This window comes from Procambarus clarkii, chromosome 1 (assembly GCF_040958095.1).
Source record: "Procambarus clarkii isolate CNS0578487 chromosome 1, FALCON_Pclarkii_2.0, whole genome shotgun sequence".
Taxonomy (NCBI): Eukaryota; Metazoa; Arthropoda; class Malacostraca; order Decapoda; family Cambaridae; genus Procambarus; species Procambarus clarkii.
Window position 1 is genome coordinate 50,035,903 of NC_091150.1, and position 23,322 is coordinate 50,059,224.

Sequence of the window (23,322 nt, forward strand, 5' to 3'; positions counted from 1 at the left end):
CAACTTTACGTTCATTCTGTGTGTTCATTTTGTGTATGTTGAGGTTGCCTCAGAATGCATAACTCGCATATAGATATACAGTAATACTGTTACTTCACAGACTGGTGTGTTGGTATGTATGGCAGAGACTCTTGCATAACACATGCCATTCAAGTGTATAAACAATTTATAATAATACAGTACACTGCTGCCTGCTTAATGCTGCACTAGGCTCTGGTGGAGAAACCTTAACAAAGATACTACCAAAACATGGCTTTAACAGATTTATACAAAGATCACCAGTATATATCAAGTCTAGCTCTGAGTTTAGTCAATTCGCCTATAAGTGTTCTCAATTTATATATCTCAAATAACGGTTTAAGAACTAACTAGCAAAGGTGCCAAGCCCAGGAAACTATATATTCTTGCACCGTCTTGCAGAATATTAAAAAAGTCTTGAGATATCGTTCAGGATGCCAATATATGTATGCTTTTATGACTTACGAATATTAGCAAGATACAATACTCAACATCACTATGCAAATATTATACATAGCAGTTCAACTTTACATTGCATAATGGAATGGTAAATAGTCTTTATTCAGCAATACCAAACATTACTTAATTTCCACAATTGCTATTTACTACCAATGTTATTCTTTTTATTATAAATGGTACAGCACTTTCAAATATAAATATTTTACACAACAAACTAACAAAAACCACTCGCCTTAAGATATCATTCAAATTCAATTGCACCATCACTCTCCTCTTTCATAATTAGTAGTAAAAAAACATCAATACCTACCAGATTTAACAGTCCTTTATACAATGGACAGTTATTACATTACAGTATTCTCTCTCTTTCTCTCTACTCACTTCTATTATGGCACAAGTGTACTGGAGTGCACTATAAAGCCAAACATCCAGTTATGACTTGCAGACGTTACGTTCAAAACGTTCTCTTAAGTTAAATTGTCACTTTCCCTCTCCAATCACATATAAAGCTGGGTTAACCATACAATTATGTTTTCCTCCAAAGTAATTGCCAAGTCCAAAATAAGAGGAAAGCATTACTTTATAATCACGCTATTTTTAATTTTCTTGGGGTGGAAAAATATCAGCGCAATGTTCAAAATGACTGAAATAAGTTTGCTGTCATTATCTCAGAAATGTAAGTGCGTTGTTTATTTATTCCACACATAAAAGTAGTCACTTCAACCTAAAGTTTTTTCTGCTTCAGATAACAATTTCCATGAAAACCAAATCACTAGTTGCAAACAATTTTGAGTGAAAATCTGTGATGCAAAATTTTAAAAGTACAGTAGTTCTATCCAAATGACAAAATGAAAGAAACAAATTCTAGGGAAATAAATTACTAGTAATTCTATGTTAACTTAGCAGAAATTTCATAACTGAATGCTTTATTATGAGAGAATTAAGGAGTGTGGCCCAGTGGTTGAATCAATGCCACAACTAAATTATACGGTCAGCCTTCTGGAATGGACACTTTAAGACCAGCCTGTCAATTCCTAATACTGGTGAGAAACTTGCCATATCTGCAGATGACACTAATTCTAGAATATTATAAATACTGCACGACACTGCTCCCAATTAGTTACAATATTCTACAAATCCATCTTCATAACAATCAGTAACATGCACACAATTTGCAGAAGTAAGGTAGGGCTGGCCTGCTGATATCTGCCAATACATACCATTAATATTCCCATAATTTTTATTGCATAATCTTCTCAAAAGTTTAAGTTTCTCGTTTCAGATATAAGTAACCAAATCAGTTGTGTAATATTCTCTGGTCAACATTTTAAAATATCAAAGAAAGATTCTGCAAATGGCCTTCCCTTTGAAGATGGCAATATGCCAGAGGAAACAAAGTTTCAAAATAGAAAAATTTATAAAGCATCTTCAAATATATACTACATAATTATTGTACACACTGAAAACAATTTGAGTCTGGATACCAACACAGCCTGGACTATCACATGCAGACAAGATATCCCACATCAAGACTTCAGGCCTTTACTAATGCTTCTCACCCACTTACTACCGAGTCACGAAATGTGACAACTATTGGGTAGTAAATCTCCGACAGATGCGTGCTCACACCCCATATATTTTGTATGATTTATATGAAAATAAATACAAATATCTACAAATAATATATAGTCGTCTAAATTAACTTGCCCATTTAGTGATGCTTAACTTTCTTCTATAATGGCAAGTTTTATAATTCAAAACAACTTTATTACTTTTATCATAATGCTAAATATGAAATTTCTATATATATAAAAAAAGTATACATCTGTCATTTAAATGTATACAAGACAGATAAACCTTCCCTATCATTTTTCAGTTAAAGACTGCAGCAAGTACAATTATTGTACATACTAATTTTACACAAGATCTATACAAATTAATAAGTAATATTTTACTAAAAATATTATAGAATATTTTTGATTTAGCCAATTACACGAGTGTTTATGTAATGAATGCAAAGGTTCACATTACTTACATATTGGACTTTCTAAAAACAATTACAAATATTTTTTCTTCATTGTTACAAAATTACCTAAGATGGCTTATGATGCCTTTTAAGTTAAATAAAATGTCAGGATCTCTGATTATCAAATACTTCAAAAAACGAAAAGATTTTATATGGGCAGTCCTCAATTTGCATGGTACTGGAAATGTACATTTGGTGGTTTGCAGGTTAGCAATTTATTGCCAAGTTTCAAAGTGTGAAGGGTGAATTTGAACAGTACTGTATGTGCATTGAGTGTGTGAACTAACACAGCTTTACACAGACTTTGCAAGTGTGCTGCCTTCTCAACAGTGTGTTGAGCTCCTATACATGCTCCAGTCTTGTGTTTTATGAACTTTTTGAATTATATTGATGCATCATTCCACCCAAGTATTTTGGACATTATTATGTGCTATTTACTGTATATTTATTGCTGGAAATGAGGGGGGAATATTAAATATTAGTATTTATATAAGTAGATGTTTTATTGGGTAAAGCATGAATATTGGATAACTCTAGAGCAAAATTGTATTTTTCCTATATACTTACTGTATTGTACCTTTTAAGTTGGATCTAGTCAGCATTTTATTTACAGGAAAGTAATATCTGCACAAATTGAGGGACTGCCTGTGTTATATGGTATTAAAATTTTATCATGATTACAAACTAATAATACAAAACCAGATTTCTATATACTTTTTTCATTCTACAAACCAAATTAACTACGGAGGCTATCTCAAGTTTGCAAACTGAAAAATTATGGAGTTACTTAAGCATTTGTATCACTAACCAGGGCAATTGATTAACCGGTGTTTGGGTAATTTTTATGTGTGTAATGTGAGGAGTGACAACACAATGTAATCAATTCCTACGTCTTTTATTTTGTGAAGGAGTGTGTGCTGGAGAAGACGGCTTAGAATCCCGTCCCCTTTTTCCTGGCCGTCTTGGGGCATCGTCTTCTTCGTCTCGCAGTTCGCGCGCACGTTCACGCTTCACTCCTATCAGTAAATAACTAAGAATAAGGCAATGCAGACAAAGAGTTTCAAATTATGTCAAATCTAAAATTGTTACAATTCAATGACAGAGGCAAATTTTTAAGCAACACTGGGAAATATAGCTTATCTCACATCATGCAACTAAACAATATTACAAATATGTAATGCATATGACAGTTGCAGTCACTTTGCATACACTGTGTCTAGATACACTGTCTTAAATGAAAATGGATGAGATTGCCAACATGTAGAAATGCATCAAGATCCAAGTGGAGCACACTTTATGGGGTTTTAACCAAATGTAGGTCTAGAGTTGAGAAACATGAGTGGTTACATCATACTCACTATACTCTCCTCCCATACTGGTGTTTTCTATTTGATAGATGATTATTACTATATTCTATTGATAGATGACTATTAACACTTTCGCGCTATCTGGACGCGCCGGCACGTCCCGTTTCGTCTAACGCTAACGCATAGTGGACATAAAGTTGAGTCCTCTTTTAAAATATTTGTATAAAATTCAATTTTTATCCGATTTACTTTGGGTTTGTTTCAAACTGCGCGCTATGAGGCTCTCTTTCTCACCACTTGGCTGCATGGTACAATAAGTTCATGAAAGGTGTGGATAACTTCGATCAAATGGTATTTTGTCCCAAACGGGTTGCAGGTGGGTGACTTTAGCCGTTTATACTGGTAATGCTTCCCCCATATCATGTATTATATGCATATGTCTGTTTAGGGAATTTTATTCCAATCAATATACAACCAAAAATAACTGTGTGCAACAAGTATAAACTTGACAAACATAATAAAAGTACAAACATTTCGTGTGTGTTTGACGCTCACTGATATGTTCCAGCGTTGTTTTATATTTGGCGCTATTCTAACTTACGCTTTGTTGATATTTTTTACCTATGGGCACATAGAACATTCTATTGCGAACACATTGACACAAAAATGAATGACGTACATAGAAAATTAATGTCATGAGAGTGAAATAAGTATAAACTTTCAAAGCGCCGTGCGTCGTCCCGTCACCGATACCGGGTAACAATTTCACCACTTCCCACACTCTTGCGGGCGGGCCGCATCATTATTCTACGCTTATATTCATATCACCGTGTTGGGAATTTCATTGCGAGTCCATTGATACCAAAATTAACGCTGTAGAATAAGTGTGGAGGTGATTACAATCCCAAGAGTAAAAACATTTTGTTGCTGATGGGCGCTCACGGCGAGTCATCTTCGTAGTTATTTATTTGGTGCTGGTATCCCTATACGTTTCGTGACTTTTTTTACTGATGTTCTTCTAGAGAATTTTATTGCGAACACGTTGGTACCAAAATGAAATACGTAGCATGAGAACTAAGGTCAGAAGAGTAAAAAGAGTATACACATTTTTGTTTTTACGCTTAAGCGATAAAAACGCAGCGCGCACATTCGGTTGGCTGAGTGACCTTTGCGGAAAGCGCGAAAGTGTTAAGGTAGGCATGAAGAAGTTACTATACCAAAATCAGATACTATAATCACAGCATTAAGGGGATTATATGACAATATAAAATGTTTAGTTCTGAAATAATTTTGTAGAAACTATATTAAGAGTAAAACCGATGCCCCATAGTTCTTAAAATTTTCATTGCAGGCAATTAAATGTGCCTGTTACTTCCACATAACTTATCCCTTAAGAATTCCACATTCCAAGAAGTTCTACACTAATGCTGTGTGTTATTGATACTTCTTTCAATAGTTCTAGGAATCATTTGAGAAAGCTGACAGGTACAGTAACAAGCATGATGATGGTCAATTTGGCAAGTTAGGTGAAGCATGGAATATAAGCCATTAAAGTACAGATCGTCATTAGTCTAACTCCAATGGTGATTCAGTGACAGACGCTGTAGATATACCACAGATCTTCAACACTATCAACATTCATCAGTGTGCATCATAAACTGACCAGTTGATGATGCACTGACCGACACGTGTCAAAACATTGCTCTATATATATTTTGTTACTGTGTTTATTGTCACCATAACTAATGTAACAATAAAACGTTATATTGGTGACTCAGCGAGTGACCAGTCTCAACAACAGGCAACTAGAACTGTCATGATCTTCACCACCAGGCTTCTGGTATACAATGTTGATGAAGCAGAATTAGGGTTCATGAAGACGGAGCTATTTTCGACTACCATGACAAAAGTCTGATATACCTGTACCCTACCAACACTTCCAATGGAGGCTATGCATGCCGCCACCTCTATTGTCAACACCTCATCAGCAGACACCAATACATATACTGCACTAAAGGCTGCCCTCCTACAGGCAGCAATGAAACACCTCATTAAACAATGGGGACCTTACTGCAGGAGCTTAGCAGACATAATACCAGCCCAGCTTCTGAAGCATATTCACTATGTAATGCATACTGAATTGGGCCCAGCCCCAGTGAGATTGTACGATTGCTCTGGATTGCTCTGGATTCAGCTCTGTGCAAACATATTTAACCTGCCCCATTCAGTATGGATGATGACACTCCATTGGTGTGGTTGGCTATACTGGCTGACTGGCTGTATACAACATTCTAATAACATTATGATGTCCCACCTCGGTAATACACAGCAGACTGCAGACACTCAACAACTCAACATCCACCAGAGCTGCCATCCAGGAAAAACATACCACATAAACATAATATACCAGTCCCTGGCAACCGCAAGGACACCGAGGGGAGCTTTGCTTTACCACCAGATGTTTGGACACCAAGCCCACAACTGTAAAGCACCATGTTCCTGGTCAGGAAACTATTCCGGCGGGGACTGTTAATGGTCCGTAGTTCCACCACTTCAAACACTACACTACTTTGCATATCTGACGTCAAAACCAAACACCATTTTCTTGTTGACATGGGTGCAGCAGTTGGCGTACTGCCTCCCTCCTTACCTCCGTGCGATCAAACCAACCTGCACTCCTAGTTTGGACTTACATGCCATCAAGGGTAAGTATCCACCCGAAGCTCAACCCCCACAAGCACAACTAGGCGAGTATAGCATAATGCTGTAATTATCTCTAGTATTTTTTTATTATTTATAAAGCTACTATGTTTTATTGCATATCAAAGTACTGTACCATATACACATACTCTATGAATTTAATATAATTTTAATAAGGAATAACATATTTTAAGGGCCGGAATATTGCTTGAAATATTGTTGTCATTTCAACAACTGTGGATTTAGTGATGCCCCACATTTAACAATCTGGGTACAGACTCATGTAGGCCATTAAATCGAGTGGACTTTGTACATCTGGCTGTACGTTTGAGACCTGCACCCTGATTCTCAATTTTGCTTCTCTGGGTCGCTTTCCATGGACCTCCCCTTTGCGGGTGTTGAAGAACCTATTCTCAGATGCAGGCGATGAGTCACAATAACGTGGCTGAAGTATGTTGACCAGACCACACACTAGAAGTTGAAGGGACGACGACGTTCGGTCCGTCCTGGACCATTCTCAAGTCGATTCGTCTATTCGACGACGAAACGTCGTCGTCTATTCTCAGATTGGATTTCCTGCAACATCATTGGCTCATCATGCATCCTGCAGATGCAATACTTCGAGCCACTCCTAGAACCTCTATACAGATAACCAGCATCACTTAATTCGCATCTACGAAACTTCAAGGACTTCTGGATGAATTCAAAGATGTGACTCGACCTGCCAGCCCTTGACTGGAAGTACAATATACTACTAATCATATTAGTACTGTACAATGGGATCACCTGCCTTTTGCTAGACCCAGGATGGAGGGAATTATCAGGGGAAAGTGCCAAGCCATTACGACTATACAGCACTTGGCAGGGATCAGGATAAGGATTTGGGATGGGATGTGGAAAGGAAATGGTACCTAACCACTTGGAGGGTTGAGGATTGAACACGAACCTGCATAAAACGATACTGTCGCTCTACCGTCCAGCTCAAGTGGTTGGGCCACCTGGCCCAGAATGATTGGCAGTATTGTCTGCCCTGATTTTGACAAGCTACAGAAGGCAGAATAGTCCATGGGCTTCACCTCACCATATGGTTCCAAAAACAGCCCCAGGGGCATCCTTGCAGAGATTACAGGGCTTTCAACATTCGTACTCTTCCGGATCGCTATCCAAACACCACACATCCAGGATTTCTTCCAGGAAATGCATGGAAATGCATGCAAAAATGCAACCAATTTTTGTAAATTTACCTGGTGCTGGAATTTTACCAGATCCCAGTGGAACCAGCAGACATACCGAAAATGGCGATCGTAACACCATTTGGCCTATTTGAATTCGTCCAGATGCCAGTTGGTGTACATAATGCTGGCCAGACCATCCAATGTTTCATCGACCAAGTGTTATCCTTCAAATTCCAGGACGGAGGGTATATAGCCAATCCTGTGGCCAGTGAGCACACGACATCATTCCTCAGTGCAGCGCAAGCCTCTTTCAAGTCGGCCACTTGTACCACACAGACCTAGATTAGAGCAGGATCTCAGGACCCTGGTGTGCTGGATATATATTCTATTACCACAACCATTAAAGTCCAAGAAGTCAGACTGTGTATCTCTTCAGACCCAAGCAAGATCCAATCAATAACCGAATAACAAGCGTGAATACAAGTAATTAAAGATCTTCCCCTTTGCTACACCTACAGTGACGATCTTCTGGTGTCCAGTAAATCATCGACTGAACATCTGCTACACCTCCGACTCCTTCTTACCTGCTTGTGCAACTTTGGCTTACAGTTTAAACTCTGAGAAGTGCATTTTCAACGATCCAGGGCTGGATTTCTTGGGACATTGTGTATCAGAAGCAGAGATCCAACCACTAGAGAAGAAAATTAAAGCAATCAAGGAATTCCTGCACCCATCCACTCCAAAGAAATTACAAGAATTTCTTAGAGTGGTGGACTTTTATTGCCGATTCATCCCATATTGCTCAGAACATCTTACAACACTTGTATGATCTCTTATGGGGGTTGGAAAAACACATCCCCGCTCCCACTGGAATGGACTCCACAAGCAGAGACAGCATTCACTGACATAAAATGCAAGCTTGCGGAATTCACTTTGCTTGCACACCCAATGTCTGATGCTTTTATCACACATATTCTAAAGTAACTCTCATGATGCTAAAGAAATTGATTGGTTAGATTTTAATAAAAAATATGAGAAAATATGAAGAGCTTTCAGTCAGCACTATCTACCAGTGAGACCACATGGACCTCAATTACGGCTATGTTTAGAAATGGTGGCATTTTGTACAACATTGTTAAATGTCTTTAGGCAACATTTAATAATATGGATAAGAAACTATTCTCTATTAACCACCAAGCAAAGCTTATCTGGTTGTTTAGTCTCCAACTTATGAACCTCTTTTCAACCCCGAATTATATATCAGAGCCAGACAAGGATCTAACAGTACAGTATTTTAAATTTGAATTCCCCATATTTTGGCTTAGTTTTAATTTCTTAAATACTTTACTAAGCTAAAATATTTATTGATTTGTTAGTATTTCTTGGCAAATCTGTTTGATTATCATCTAAACATTTTAGCATGACAGTACTGTACTCTAAAATGTTACAATGAGGACCAATGTTACTTCTTCAAATGTGTGCAAGTTATGTCAAATACTGAAAGTAATTCATTCACCTTCATCCTTATATTCCAACTTGTCCCCGGGGTCTTTCTTTGGTGGTCGTCCTCGAGCTCTAATTTCCTTTTCCTCTCTTTCTTTGGTTTCTTCTTTTAATTCAGGTTTACTTCGTTCATCAAGCAGATCAGAAAAGTCTACTTCCGGTAAATTAAATTCGTTTTCATCGTTTGGGAATGGTAGCTTGTCAGATTCATCCTGAAAGAAGTCCACAGGGCTATACAGTACAGTTTATTGAAAGAAAGCAGATAAATAAGGTTCAGAATAAGAAAAGTACCATTCTGAACAGAATCATTCAACTGCTCCCTAAAGTAAAATTTATTGTATCTGCATGGCAGGTTCATGCAGTTTGGTAGCCATACTTTATACCACTGGTACAGGGAATTTGTCGAACAGTCCTTGTAGGGTGCGATGAAGGATAGGAGAAAAATTATATCTATCCCTGAATGACTGACATTCTTAAAAATCATAGCTCCTCTGAACCATACCTTGACATCCGAGAATAACACCAAAGGAAAGCTCTCGCTGATTACCATCTGGGCTGCCAGGTCACCTATGTTGACTGCCACCGGACATGAGAACCACACCCCACTTTGAGTTTCTTGACCCGAATCACCCTAGATACTTTACTTCACTATGCAGTGCAGTGATTTTGTGCACAGAAAAAGTGCAGTAGCATGACTACTTTCAATTTGTGCAAAATTAGAAAACAGATTCAATTGTTTGAAGGTAAGCCCATTTCATTTATATCAACCTAAAAAATGTGTAGGTTAACCTTGACAGTACAAGAGTTTTAGGATGGAGTATCGAATGACTCAAAGGTCATTCAAGTACTTAGATGTGTGTTCGGTCCCACACACAAATGCCATATAATTTCTGGTCTTCATAATACAGGGTGTCTCAGACTATCTATTTCTACAAAATTGGACTAATTTTTTAAAAACTCATATTCACTAATGTTTATCATGTTTAAAATGTGTTATAAATGTACAAATTTCAAAATTATTTCATCACTTTTTCAGAACCCTAAGATTGAATACACAAGAAAGCACCTTTGTTGTGACATCCTGTATCAAAGGATTGCAATATAATGAAATCATAGAAAGATTTACAAGGAAATTTCACAGATTTGATCCTATAGACAAAGTGATACGTGAACTTGTGAACAAATCTAAAAGAACTAGATCTGTTCAAATGTGTTTCGCAACACTAAGGCAGACTTGAATTATGCAGGGATTCAGATGGAGCACAAGTTCAAAGTTCTCAATAAAGATTCGATTTATGATTTATAAATCTACATGTTTTTGTATCAAAATTAGGTAACAGCATTAAATTATGTAGGTTTTAACAGATTCATCTGATTTCATAGAAACAGATAGCTAATTATGGGACACCCTATATACAAGTATATTGTACTTGTGGCTTGAAAGAAGAGGGAACATTAAGTAATAATCTTCAAATACTGTATGTACTATTGAATAACCATATTATCGATAATGAGTGAACTTTTGGAATTCCTTTGGAATATAAATTTATTTTTCCCATACAGCATACCTTGAAGTATGATTTGCACTGTTTACTTTAATGGGGGTGAAACAAATGCTCATGAATGTCGAAGAAATTGCAAAATGACAAGGATGGTAAATTCTAGTCATTAAGACGAGATCTTTAAATAGGAAACAAGAGAATCTGAAAATGAACCTTGATGATGCAAAACATTTAAATGAAGGTAGCAATGAAAATTTAATTTTTTTTCTACAAGGTGACAGGGATTGCAAACCATGTAAAATGGTATGCAAAAGCAAACCAACAAAATTGACAGAGATAAAGGGAGTGTAGGGCAAAGGAGGCAGAACCTGTTCCTGAAAATTGTGTATACTAACAATGATGGGGCAAGGACAAAATTACTGGAATTAAATTATGTAATACATAAGAACAAAGGTAATTGCACAAGGCCTATTGGCCCATACGAGGCAGCTCCTATTTATAACCACCCAATCCCACTCATATACATGTCCAACCCACGTTTGAAACAATCGAGGGACCTCACCTCCACCACGTTATGCAGTACAGTAATTGGTTCCACAAATCAACAACCCTGTTACCGAACCAGTATTTACCCATGTCTTTCCTAAAATCTAAACTTATCCAATTTATACTCATTGTTTCATGTTCAGTCTTGTGTTGATACTTTTAATACCCTATAAATATCCCCTTTCTTATGTCCATTTATTCACTTGTTAACCTCTATCTTGTCACTCCTAACTCTTTGCCTTTCTGGTTAATGCATTTTAAGCTTTACTAATCTTTCTTCATGACAGGTTTCTAATTTGGGGGAATTAACTTTGTCATCCTACGCTGGACACGTTCAAGTTAATTTATATTCATTCTATAGTACGATGACCAAAATTGAACTGCATAATCTAAATGGGACCTAACCAGAGCAAGATATAGCCGAAGAACACCAGGTGTCTTGTTACTAACGCTTCGATTAATAAATCCCAGTGTCCTATTTGCCTTATTACGAACATTTATGCATTGATCTTTTGATTTTAAATTCTTACTAATCATAACTCCCAGATCCCTTTCACAATCTGACTTCACAATCTCAACACCATCTAGGTTGTATCTTGTAACTATCATCATTACCTAGCCTCAAAACCTTACATTTGTCAGCATGAAACTGCATCTGCCAATCTTTTGACCATTTCAAAACCATATTTAGATCTTCTTGAAGTGATATTTGGTCGTCTTTTTCACTTCACGTCTTTTTCTGTGTTTATTTCCCTCCCGATTTTTGTGTCGTCGACAAATTTGCAAATGTTGCTGCTCAAACCTGTATCTAAATCATTTATATATATTATGAATAACAGAGGTCCCAGGATAGAGCCTTGAAGCATTCCACTTACTACATTTTCTCAGTCTGACTTAACCCCATTTATACTAACTCTGTTTCCTTTGGTACAGCCATGCCCTAATCCAACTTAATATAGCACCCCCAATACCATGAGCCTCTATCTTTTTAATCAATCTTTCATGTGGCACTGTATCAAAATCTTTGCTGAAGTCTAGGTACACAACATCACAAACCTTACCACTATCAACTGCCTCAAGTATGCTGGAATAAAATTATAGCAAATTTGTTAAACATGAATGGCCATTTGTAAAACCATGTTGTGAATCATTTATTAATTTATGTTTTTCAAGATGAAGATGAATGGTATTTGCAATTATCGATTCAAGTAACTTTCCCACAATAGACTAGGCTAATTGGCCGATAGTTTGAAGCAAGTGATGTATCTTCTTTCTTAAAATTGGTACCACATTAGCAACCTTCCACGACTCTGGCACTCTGCCCGACTCTAATGATTTATTAAATATGGTAGACAATGGATCGCAAAGCTCCTATTTGCATTCTTTAAGCACCTTGGCAAACACTTTGTGTCTTCACTATGGCAAACACAAAGCCCTGAGGGATTTGCTTAATAACATCATCCCTGGTAACTGTTAAACTAGTCAACCTGTCCTCATCCACATAGACTTGTTCGGCTGAAGGAATAGTAAAGTTGTTCTTTAGTAAATACAGAGACAAAATATTTATTAAAAATACTACTCACCTCTTCGTCATTATCCATTATCTGACCTGTCTCAGTTTTTAATAGACCTATACTTTCCCCAATCTTTGTTCGTTATAATTGAAAAAACTTTAGGATTTGCCTTTGCTTGCCCTGCTATACGAACTTCATAGTTTCTTTTTTGGCCTCTTTACCTCTTTTTTTTTTTTTAACATTTCTAACCAGATGTACAAATTCTCGTTCTAAACTAACTTCCCCATTCTTTATCCTTTTGTACCAAGCTCTCTTTCTACCTATAAGGTTCTTCATATCTTTTGTTATCCATTTTGGGTCATAGTATTTGATCTATTCAATTTGTATGCAGCTTAAAATACTAGATATTGTTGCACAAGCAGAGACAAAACTGGAAGATAACAATTTAAATGAACCATTTAAAGTTTCTACTGTATTAGAAACTTATCTTTTGTAACAGAGTGGTAGATGGTTGGGACAGGTAAAGTGAGAAGGCAGTGGAGGTCAAAACCGTCAGTAGTTTCAGTGTCATATGACAAAGAGTACTGGGAAGAGGGTACACCATGAGCATAGCTCTCATCCTGTAACTACATTTAGGTAATTACACTTAGGTAATAACATATTTTACAGTAAAATAAAACCCACATAAAATGAGGAAGACGTATATTTCTGAGCTACTGTATAAAATTCGGCTTTTCCCTAAGGTAAAATTTAAAAACAAAGCACAAAATTAAAAGAAACGAAGTGAGAGCCCACTCATGGTCAAATTAAAATTAAATGAATGAAAAAGATTTTGGCACCTAACAAGTGGATTAACAGAGGCAACAGGATTGAGCATTTATATCTAAAAACACAGAATTACATCCAAAAAAAGCCTTAAAAAAGCAAGTAAAGTTCAGCTCCACATTAGGAGGGGGAACTATCATGATCAAATTAACAGAGAAAATAAGGTGTAAACACACTGAATATCCTTACAGCAGAGATCATTTTTAACTTAAAATTCCATCATGGAACTCTAGAACAATGTCAATACTGTACTTAATGTTAACTATGCAAAGTTAGGAAGCAAATATTTCTATATTCCTTGATCATATATTATTCTGTAAATATGAAAGTTCAGTTGGAATGTTTTATATACACCTGATTACAAATGATTACTTCATAGAGAATAAAGCTATTCCTTCACTCAAATTAATAAATTTTTTAAAATGAGATCACAAGAAAAATCTATTTAGGCATAAATGTGCATTGGAAGAGGATATTTAAATAACAGAAATTTAAAACTTTCTTACCAAAGCTGCCATATCATATAAAGTTTCCAGTTTACTCCATATAGTCCGTGTTGAGAGCTCGCAGTTCAGGGAGGAGCTGAGCTTGTTATGGATAAACATCATTTGGAAGTGTTTATTCACACCTGTGGAGTAAATCTTGTTACTGAATTTGTATTACCTGTATTTTCAATCACAGCATTACTATTCCTTATATATCTTAAGTGAAAATATTTACTGGGAGAAAATACTTATTTTTCTGAGTTAATGACCTCCAATTTTGTCTAGTGTATGTAATTACCAAAGAGTAGTTACAGGAAGAGCGCTACGCTCGTGGTGTCCTGTCTTCCCAGCACTGTCATAACACTTTGAAATTACTGTGTTGACAGTTTTTGCCTCCACCACCTTCTCACCTAACTTGTTCCAACCGTCTATCATTCTGTTTGTGAAAGTAAATCTTCTTATATAGTATTTCTTTGGCAGCGTTGTTTAGTTAGTTTAAATCTATGACCTCTTGTTCTTAAAGTTCCAGGTTTCAGCAATTCTTTCCTATCAATTTTATTGATTCCCGTTACTATTTTGTACGTAGTGACCATATCGCCTCTTTTTCTTCCATCTTCTAGTTTTCACCTATTTAATGCCACTAACCTCTCCTCATAGCTCTTGTCCTTCAGTTCTGGGAGCCATTGAGTTGCATGTCTTTGCACCTTTTCCAGTTTATTGATATACTTCTTAAGATATGGGCATCATACAACTGCTGCATATTCCATGTTTGGTCTAACAAAAGTCGTGAACAATTTCTTTTGTATTTTGCCATCCATGAATTGAAAAGTAAATCTGAAGTTATAAAGTGTAGCATAGGCTGCAACCTATGCACCTTGCAACCTGTCATAAAAAATGACAGGTTGGATAACAAGAACCTTTCACACAAAAGATGCTATACCGATGATGATACTTTTCAAGACGCTAGTGCTCTCTAGAGTGGAGTACTGCTGCACAATGACAGCCCCTTTCAAAGCTGGAGAAATTGCTGACCTGGAGATTGTGCAGAGATCCTTTACTGCTAAAATCCACTCAGTAAAACATCTAAACTACTGGGACTGACTAAAGAGCCTAAACCTGTATTCTCTTGAGCGCAGGGGGGAGAGATACATAATAATCTACTGTATACGTGGAAATTAGTAGAGGAGCTGGTCCCAAACCTGCACACAGAAATAACATCACATGAAACCAGAAGGCATGGTAGGATGTGCAGAATACCCCTATTGAAAAGCAGAGGTGCAACAGATACTCTGAGAGAGAACTCTATCAACATCAGAGGCCCGAGGCTGTTCAACATACTTCCACTTCACATAAGGGGTATAACTGACCGACCCCTCACAGTACGCAAGAGAGAACTCGATAAGCACCTCCAAAGGATACCTGATCAACCAGGCTGTGATTCATACGTCAGGCTGCGAGCAGCCGCATCAAGCAGCATGGTTGACCAGTCCAGCAACTAGGAGGCCTGGCGGGGACGCTAAGCCCCGGAAACACCTCAAGGTAATTTCAGGGCAAGGTAGGCTCCTCGCTCGATGTTCTTTATGTGGTCCTCAGGTGATAGTTTTCAATTTAGAACCACTGCTAGATCTCTTTCTTTACCAGAATTCTTTAACCCTTAGACTGCGCAGTACATACATAAATATATGATTTGATAAAAAATAATTTAACATAAGTTTTCAAAACTTGCACAAACACTTTCCATTTTTTTTGCATAATCAACTAGACAAATGCTCCAACTCTGTCTAAATGATCACAGCATAACTTGAAAAACAAGAAAATCAAAATTAATTTTTAAATTGAATATTGAAAATTTTACATTTTCAATTCAGAATAGAAAATATGAACTATCACCAATTGATCATTTAAAGTTATTATTCTCTCAGAATAGCATATGATTTTCATTTTCATCAAATTACAATATAGGTTTTCAGTATAGTTTACTGTAAAAAAAAATCGTCAATAGGGCATTTGAAATATGCGGCAAATTTAGACCCCAAAAAATTATAACTCCAAATGTATAAAGTTTATGAAAAATCCATTCTGAAGGGATTGTAGAACAGACAGCTGAGCACACAATATGTCAAAATAGTGAGAATTGGTCAAAAACTGGAATTTTAGAAGCCACTCAAGTTGTAACTTGTCAAGTTACAACTTGTAAAGTTGTAACTCTGGTTTCAGAGATAATTGAAGTTGAAGTTATCAGCAATGAAAAGATAGTTTTAATTCGTTAATTTAATTGTATGTTTTAATAAATATTGCTTGGCATTTGTACTCGAATATGTGAAAGTTGTAGGTCAATATGTGTTGAAATGAAGTCAAGAAAAAAATAACCCCAAAAAACCCAGCGGTGAATGTAATGAAATGCCATTTTCTGGGTGTGACCTGGAGGCTCCCCGGAGCTTACTAAGCTGATATGCTGATGTCAGACTTTGGTATCAGTCATGTGTATGGAGTTCTGTGGGCCTACTGGGGACCATGAGCCAGAACCTGGCCCCCTCAGAGAGGCATGGGGAGCAATGGCCTATAGAAACCCCCATGTGGTTGGAAGCATTCTATGTCTGCCATCGACCGGATCTGGCACCCAGAAAGGTAAGCATCCCAAAACAAACCCCTATTCTGGAGAAAAAATTGCTACAAAAGCCGAACAAGTGGATAGAACTCCCCTAAAAGAAACGATCAAACGAGCATGACGTAACACGTCGCCGCACCTCTGTCTGTGCAACTCCCCCCTCCCTGGGAGGGGGGTAGGGAGAGCCACCAGACCCCCCATGCCAGCTATCCACCCATCAGTTCTGAGACTGGATGTCAAAGCATGCGAAAAACTTCCAAATGGAGGGAGGGAGGGATGCCGGGGAGCCTCCTGGTCTCACCCAGAAAATGGCGTTTCATTACATTCAGCACTGGTTTTCTGGGGAGGGAGCCCCATCGGCTCCCCGGAATTAACTACCCACAGAGGAAAACAATAGGGACTTACCCGGGAGGCGATCGCTGCTAACTCCTCAACTCGAAGTCGAGACAACTGGCTGCAAGCGCCGACCCAAAGTGACACAGGCCCGACTGGGCTCTGTAACGTTCACGAGGTAACGAGCAGTCAAGACCCTGTTCGACCGCCAAAAGCCCCTGTCCCAGAATGTTAGCCCAGGACATGTTGCCAAAGACTGCAGCAAGAGCAGCAAACTTACGAACGTCATGGGCACGGGAATAGACCGCAGGCTGGCTAACCTTAATAACTCTGCGGATGACCTGGGAGACCCGCATCCGCGGACAGGGAAGAAGGGAAACTGGATCAACCCAAAGCGTGTCCCCGGACACAGAAGCCATGGCGGGCAAATAATGGTGAAGGGCCACAACCGAACACAAAACATGATGCACCCCCGGCCGAACCAACCAAGCATCAACAACCCAGGGACCCCTCCGGAAAGCAGCAGTCTCATTCTTTGCCAGAAAACAAGGAGACGGCTGCAGATGAACAAAACCATCACGAAGACTGAAAGAGCAGAAACCCCCTTTGCTGGAGGAGAGCATGAAGCTCCCCAACCTGACTCCCAGAGGCCAAGGCCAACAGAAAAAGAGCCTTCGAGAAGCAATCCTGAACCGAAGGGGCCACAACAAACCGAGAAGAAGAAAGAAAGGAGAGCACTCTGTCCAACGACCAGGATGGCTCTGGTGGCGCATGAGCAGGCCGGAGGTGAAACAACGCATGAGACAGCTTGCAAAACGGCGCAGAAGTAACAACAATACCGAAAGCAAGCTGACGCGGCTCCGCCAGCACCGCACGATACGAGGCGACAGTGTTAGGCATAAGATGATGGTCCTGAAACAACAGAGAAAGGACAACACGACCCTAACAGAAAGCGAAGTACAACAACGAAGACATAAAAAGAACCTGAAGGACCGCCAGGAAACTTCATACTGCCATCAAGATGAAGCCCATAGGTGGGACACTAACAAGGAAGCCACCTGATCACCATAAAGATGATGATAAACTCGAGTCAAAAAGACAATACGCGAAGACTCGAAGAGAAGGTTGAACCATCCACGTGACGCTCAGGTTCGATCTGCTGGAAGAGGCAGAGCCGCGGGTAAACCTCCAGGTTCGGACAGGTTTTTATATACAGTATATATATATATTATATATATATATATATATATATATATATATATATATATATATATATTTGGAATCCCTGAATCCAGAGGTGGTACCCTTTCTATATACTGTGTGTGTGTGTGTGTGTGTGTACGTACGTACACACACACACACACACACACACACACACACACACACACACACACACACACACACACACACACACACACACACACACACACACACACACAGAAGAGTAAGGGGGGACATGATCACAACCTACAAAATCCTCAGGGGAATCGACCGGGTAAACAAGGATGAACTTTTCAACACTGGTGGGACGCGAACAAGGGGACACAGGTGGAAGCTGAGTACCCAAATGAGCCACAGAGACGTTAGAAAGAACTTTTTCAGTGTCAGAGTAGTTAGCAAATGGAATGCATTAGGAAGTGATGTGGTGGAGGCTGACTCCATTCACAGTTTCAAATGTAGATATGATAGAGCCCAATAGGCTCAGGAATCTGTACACCAGTTGATTGACGGTTGAGAGGCGGGACCAAAGAGCCAGAGCTCAACCCCCGCAAGCACAATTAGGCGAGTACAATTAGGTGAGCGCGCGCGCGCGCACGCACGCGCGCACACGCACACGCGCACACACACACACACACACACACACACACACACACAACTAGGTGAGTACACACACACACACACACACACCCTCCTCCCGAGTCCTCCCTCCCCCCCTTTCCTTCCCGTCCTCCCTCCCCTTTCACCCCATACCCTCCCTGTCCCTCCCCCTTCACTGGATCCCCCGCCCCTCATTCCAGTATCCTCTGAGATCCTGTTACCCACCTCACAGGTCCTCACACCCATGGAACAGCCTCCCCCACCAGCAGAACACTCACCAAGGAGGCGATTTGAGAAGGGACAGAAGAAAGTGAGCCTCAAAGCGATGTACACTAACATAGATGGAATTACAAATAAAGCAAATGAGCTTGGAGAACTGGTACTAGAGGAAAACCCAGACATAATAGCCCTCACAGAAACAAAGATCACGAAAACAATAACAAATGCAGTGTTTCCACAGGACTATTATGTTATGCGGAAAGAGAGGGAAGGAAGAGGTGGGGGTGGTGTAGCTCTGCTGGTAAGAAAAGGCTGGGATTTTGAGGAGATGGATATTCAGGGCTGTGAAGGTTTCAGTGTCTACATAGCAGGTACTGTAACAAATGGAGGGAAAAAAATTATAGTCGCAGTCATATATAATCCACCACCAAATGACAGAAGACCTAGACAGGAATATGATAGAAACAACATGGCCACCATTAACATAATAGAAAGAGCAGCTTCTGTTGCTAGCAGGAATGGATCTGGACTACTAATTATGGGAGACTTCAACCATGGGAAGATAGATTGGAAGAACAGAGACCCGCATGGAGGACCAGAAACATGGAGAGCTAAGCTGCTGGACGTGGCAACAAGAAACTTTCTAAGCCAGCATACCAAAGAGCCAACAAGAATGAGAGGAGAAGATGAACCAGCAATGCTTGATTTGATATTTACCCTAAATGAATGGGATATAAGGGAAGTTAAGATGGAAGCGCCCTTGGGAATGAGTGACCACAGTGTATTGAACTTTGAGTACCTGATAGAGCTAGGACTTATCTCCCCCCAAAAAGAACTAGGAATCAAAAGGCTGGCATACCGAAAGGGGAATTATGAACAGATGAGAAGTTTCCTAAGTGAAATACCTTGGGACACAGACCTCAGAGACAAGTCTGTACAGGGTATGATGGACTATGTTACCCAAAAGTGTCAGGAGGCAGTAAACAGGTTCATCCCGGCCCAAAGGGAAAAATCCGAGAAGCAACAAAAGAATCCATGGTATAATAGGGCATGTATGGAAGCGAAGAAACTGAACAAGAAGGCGTGGAGGAACTTCCGGAATAACAGAACACCAGAAAGCAGGGAGAGATACCAGAGAACCAGGAATGAGTACGTCAGGGTGAGAAGAGAAGCAGAGAAAATTTTTGAAAATGATATAGCAAACAAAGCCAAGACCGAACCAAAGCTACTCCACAGTCACATCAGAAGGAAAACAACAGTGAAAGAACAGGTATTGAAACTTAGAACAGGCGAGGACAGGTATACAGAGAATGACAGAGAGGTGTGTGAGGAACTCAACAAGAGGTTCCAGGAGGTCTTCACAATAGAACAGGGTGAGGTCACTGTGCTAGGTGAAAGGGAGGTAAACCAGGCGGCCTTGGAGGAGTTCAAAATTACGAGAGAGGAGGTCAAGAGACACCTGCTGGATCTGGATGTTAGAAAGGCGGTTGGTCCAGATGGGATCTCACCATGGGTACTGAAAGAGTGTGCAGAGGCACTTTGCTTGCCACTCTCCATAGTGTATAGTAAATCACTAGAGACGGGAGACCTACCAGAAATATGGAAGACGGCGAATGTGGTCCCAATATACAAAAAGGGCGACAGACAAGAGGCACTGAACTACAGGCCAGTGTCCTTGACTTGTATACCATGCAAGGTGATGGAGAAGATCGTGAGAAAAAACCTGGTAACACATCTGGAGAGAAGGGACTTCGTGACAAATCGCCAACATGGATTCAGGGAGGGTAAATCTTGCCTTACAGGCTTGATAGAATTCTACGATCAGGTGACACAGATTAAGCAAGAAAGAGAGGGCTGGGAGGACTGCATTTTCTTGGATTGTCGGAAAGCCTTTGACACAGTACCGCATAAGAGGCTGGTACATAAGCTGGAGAGACAGGCAGGTGTAGCTGGTAAGGTGCTCCAGTGGATAAGGGAGTATCTAAGCAATAGGAAGTAGAGAGTTACGGTGAGGGGTGAGACCTCCGATTGGCGTGAAGTCACCAGTGGAGTCCCACAGGGCTCTGTACTCGGTCCTATCTTGTTTCTGATATATGTAAATGATCTCCCGGAGGGTATCGATTCATTTCTCTCAATGTTTGCGGACGATGCTAAAATTATGAGAAGGATTAAAACAGAAGAGGACTGTTTGAGGCTTCAAGAAGACCTAGACAAGCTGAAGGAATGGTCGAACAAATGGTTGTTAGAGTTTAACCCAACCAAATGTAATGTAATGAAGATAGGTGTAGGGAGCAGGAGGCCAGATACAAGGTATCATCTGGGAGAGGAAATTCTTCAGGAGTCAGAGAAGGAAAAAGACTTGGGGGTTGATATCACGCCAGACCTGTCTCCTGCAGCACATATCAAGCGGATAACATCAGCGGCATATGCCAGGCTGGCCAACATACGAACGGCATTCAGAAACTTGTGTAAAGAATCATTCAGAACTTTGTATACCACATATGTCAGGCCAATCCTGGAGTATGCAGCCCCAGCATGGAGTCCATATCTAGTCAAGGATAAGACTAAACTGGAAAAGGTTCAAAGGTTTGCCACCAGACTAGTACCCGAGCTGAGAGGTATGAGCTACGAGGAGAGACTACGGGAATTAAACCTCACTTCGCTGGAAGACAGAAGAGTTAGGGGGGACATGATCACCACATTCAAGATTCTGAAGGGGATTGATAGGGTAGATAAAGACAGTCTATTTAACACAAGGGGAACACGCACAAGGGGACACAGGTGGAAACTGAGTGCCCAAATGAGCCACAGAGATATTAGAAAGAACTTTTTTAGTGTCAGAGTGGTTGACAAATGGAATGCATTAGGAAGCAATGTGGTGGAGGCTGACTCCATACACAGTTTCAAGTGTAGATATGACAGAGCCCGATAGGCTCAGGAATCTGTACACCTGTTGATTGACGGTTGAGAGGCGGGACCAAAGAGCCAGAGCTCAACCCCCGCAAACACAACTAGGTGAGTACAACTAGGTGAGTACACGTACACACGTGTACACACGTGTACACACGTGTACACACACACACACACGTGTACACACACACACACACGTGTACACACACACACACACGTGTACACACACACACACGCACACACACACGCACACGCACACGCACACGCACACGCACACGCACACGCACACACACACACACACACACACACACACACAGAGTGGCACCACGACATACGATTGCTCCTACTTACGATAATTTCGAGTTACGATGTAAATTTCATCGAAAAATGCGACTCGACATCCGATGGTGTCGTCGACTTCTGATATTTGTTGGTACACGTTCGGGTCGACCGAGCGGGTGGTTCCCAGTCGTGTGGTCCGACCTGCCTCAGTTTACTACAGCTGCCCACTTAGTGACGATCGCGCCTATAAGAAATTCCGCGTTTGTGGTGATTTTTTGCATTTTGAACATTAAAGCAATTATTATATATCACGTCATGAGTCCCAGGAAAGTCAGTGGTAAGGATCAACATATGAAAACCCATGTAAGGATGACCATAGAGCAGAAACAAGAGTACAGAATGTCTCTTCCTCAACAATTAAGAACATGTGTGCAGCATGGGAAGAATTGCAAACTTTGCTGAAACGACTCACCCAAATCAAGCTGCAGTAGGCCATTGTCTTAACCTATTCAATGACACTGTGATGCATCATTACAGACAAATGTTAAAACGAAGGGAAAAACAAATGTCTCTTGACAAATTTGTAGTGAGACAAACAAGCATTGAACCACAACCAGGTCCTAGTGGTATTCAGGCAAAATGTAGGAGCGAGAGTGTACCCCAGAGAAAACATTACTGCCTGATGTGATAATGGAAGGGAACTCCCCTTCCAAACAGGAACAACTCTCCTCCTCCCAACTCATCACCATCTTCCATACGCCATCAAGAGCCCTCCATAAAGGTAAGATCAACTTAGGTACTGTATTGTAGTTAGAAAAAAACATTGTACTCAGTATAAAATGTATTTGTATGTTAATATTTGGAGGGTGGGGAATGGATTAATTCAATTCCCTTTATTTCTTATGGGAAAAATTGCTTCGACTTACGATATTTCGAGTTACGATCCGTCTTTGGAAACGGATTAGCATCGTAAGTCGAGGCCCCATTGCATAATAAGAATATTTTCAATAAACTAATTGGCAAAAATTGATTGAAAATAAAGAAAATCACTCGGCCTATTAGGCAAATCGGACCTTGCATAGTAGGACGAGA

At 39.8% G+C, this 23,322-nt stretch overlaps 1 protein-coding gene across 3 annotated transcripts in view; it reads right to left on the bottom strand.

Annotated features, from left to right (window-relative positions):
• Window positions 1–6: 6 nt before the first annotated feature.
• The window catches only part of MrgBP (MRG/MORF4L binding protein), a 94,707-nt gene continuing 71,391 nt past the window's right edge, over window positions 7–23,322 (bottom strand). For all 3 annotated transcript variants that reach the window (XM_069309929.1, XM_069309964.1, XM_045727719.2), the window contains exons 2-4: window positions 14,082–14,203; window positions 9,202–9,400; window positions 7–3,519 (exon numbers count right to left, since the gene is read on the bottom strand). In XM_069309929.1, the coding sequence (XP_069166030.1) occupies window positions 3,383–3,519; window positions 9,202–9,400; window positions 14,082–14,203 (458 nt within the window). In that variant the 3' untranslated portion in view covers window positions 7–3,382. The remainder of the gene's footprint in view (window positions 3,520–9,201; window positions 9,401–14,081; window positions 14,204–23,322) is intronic.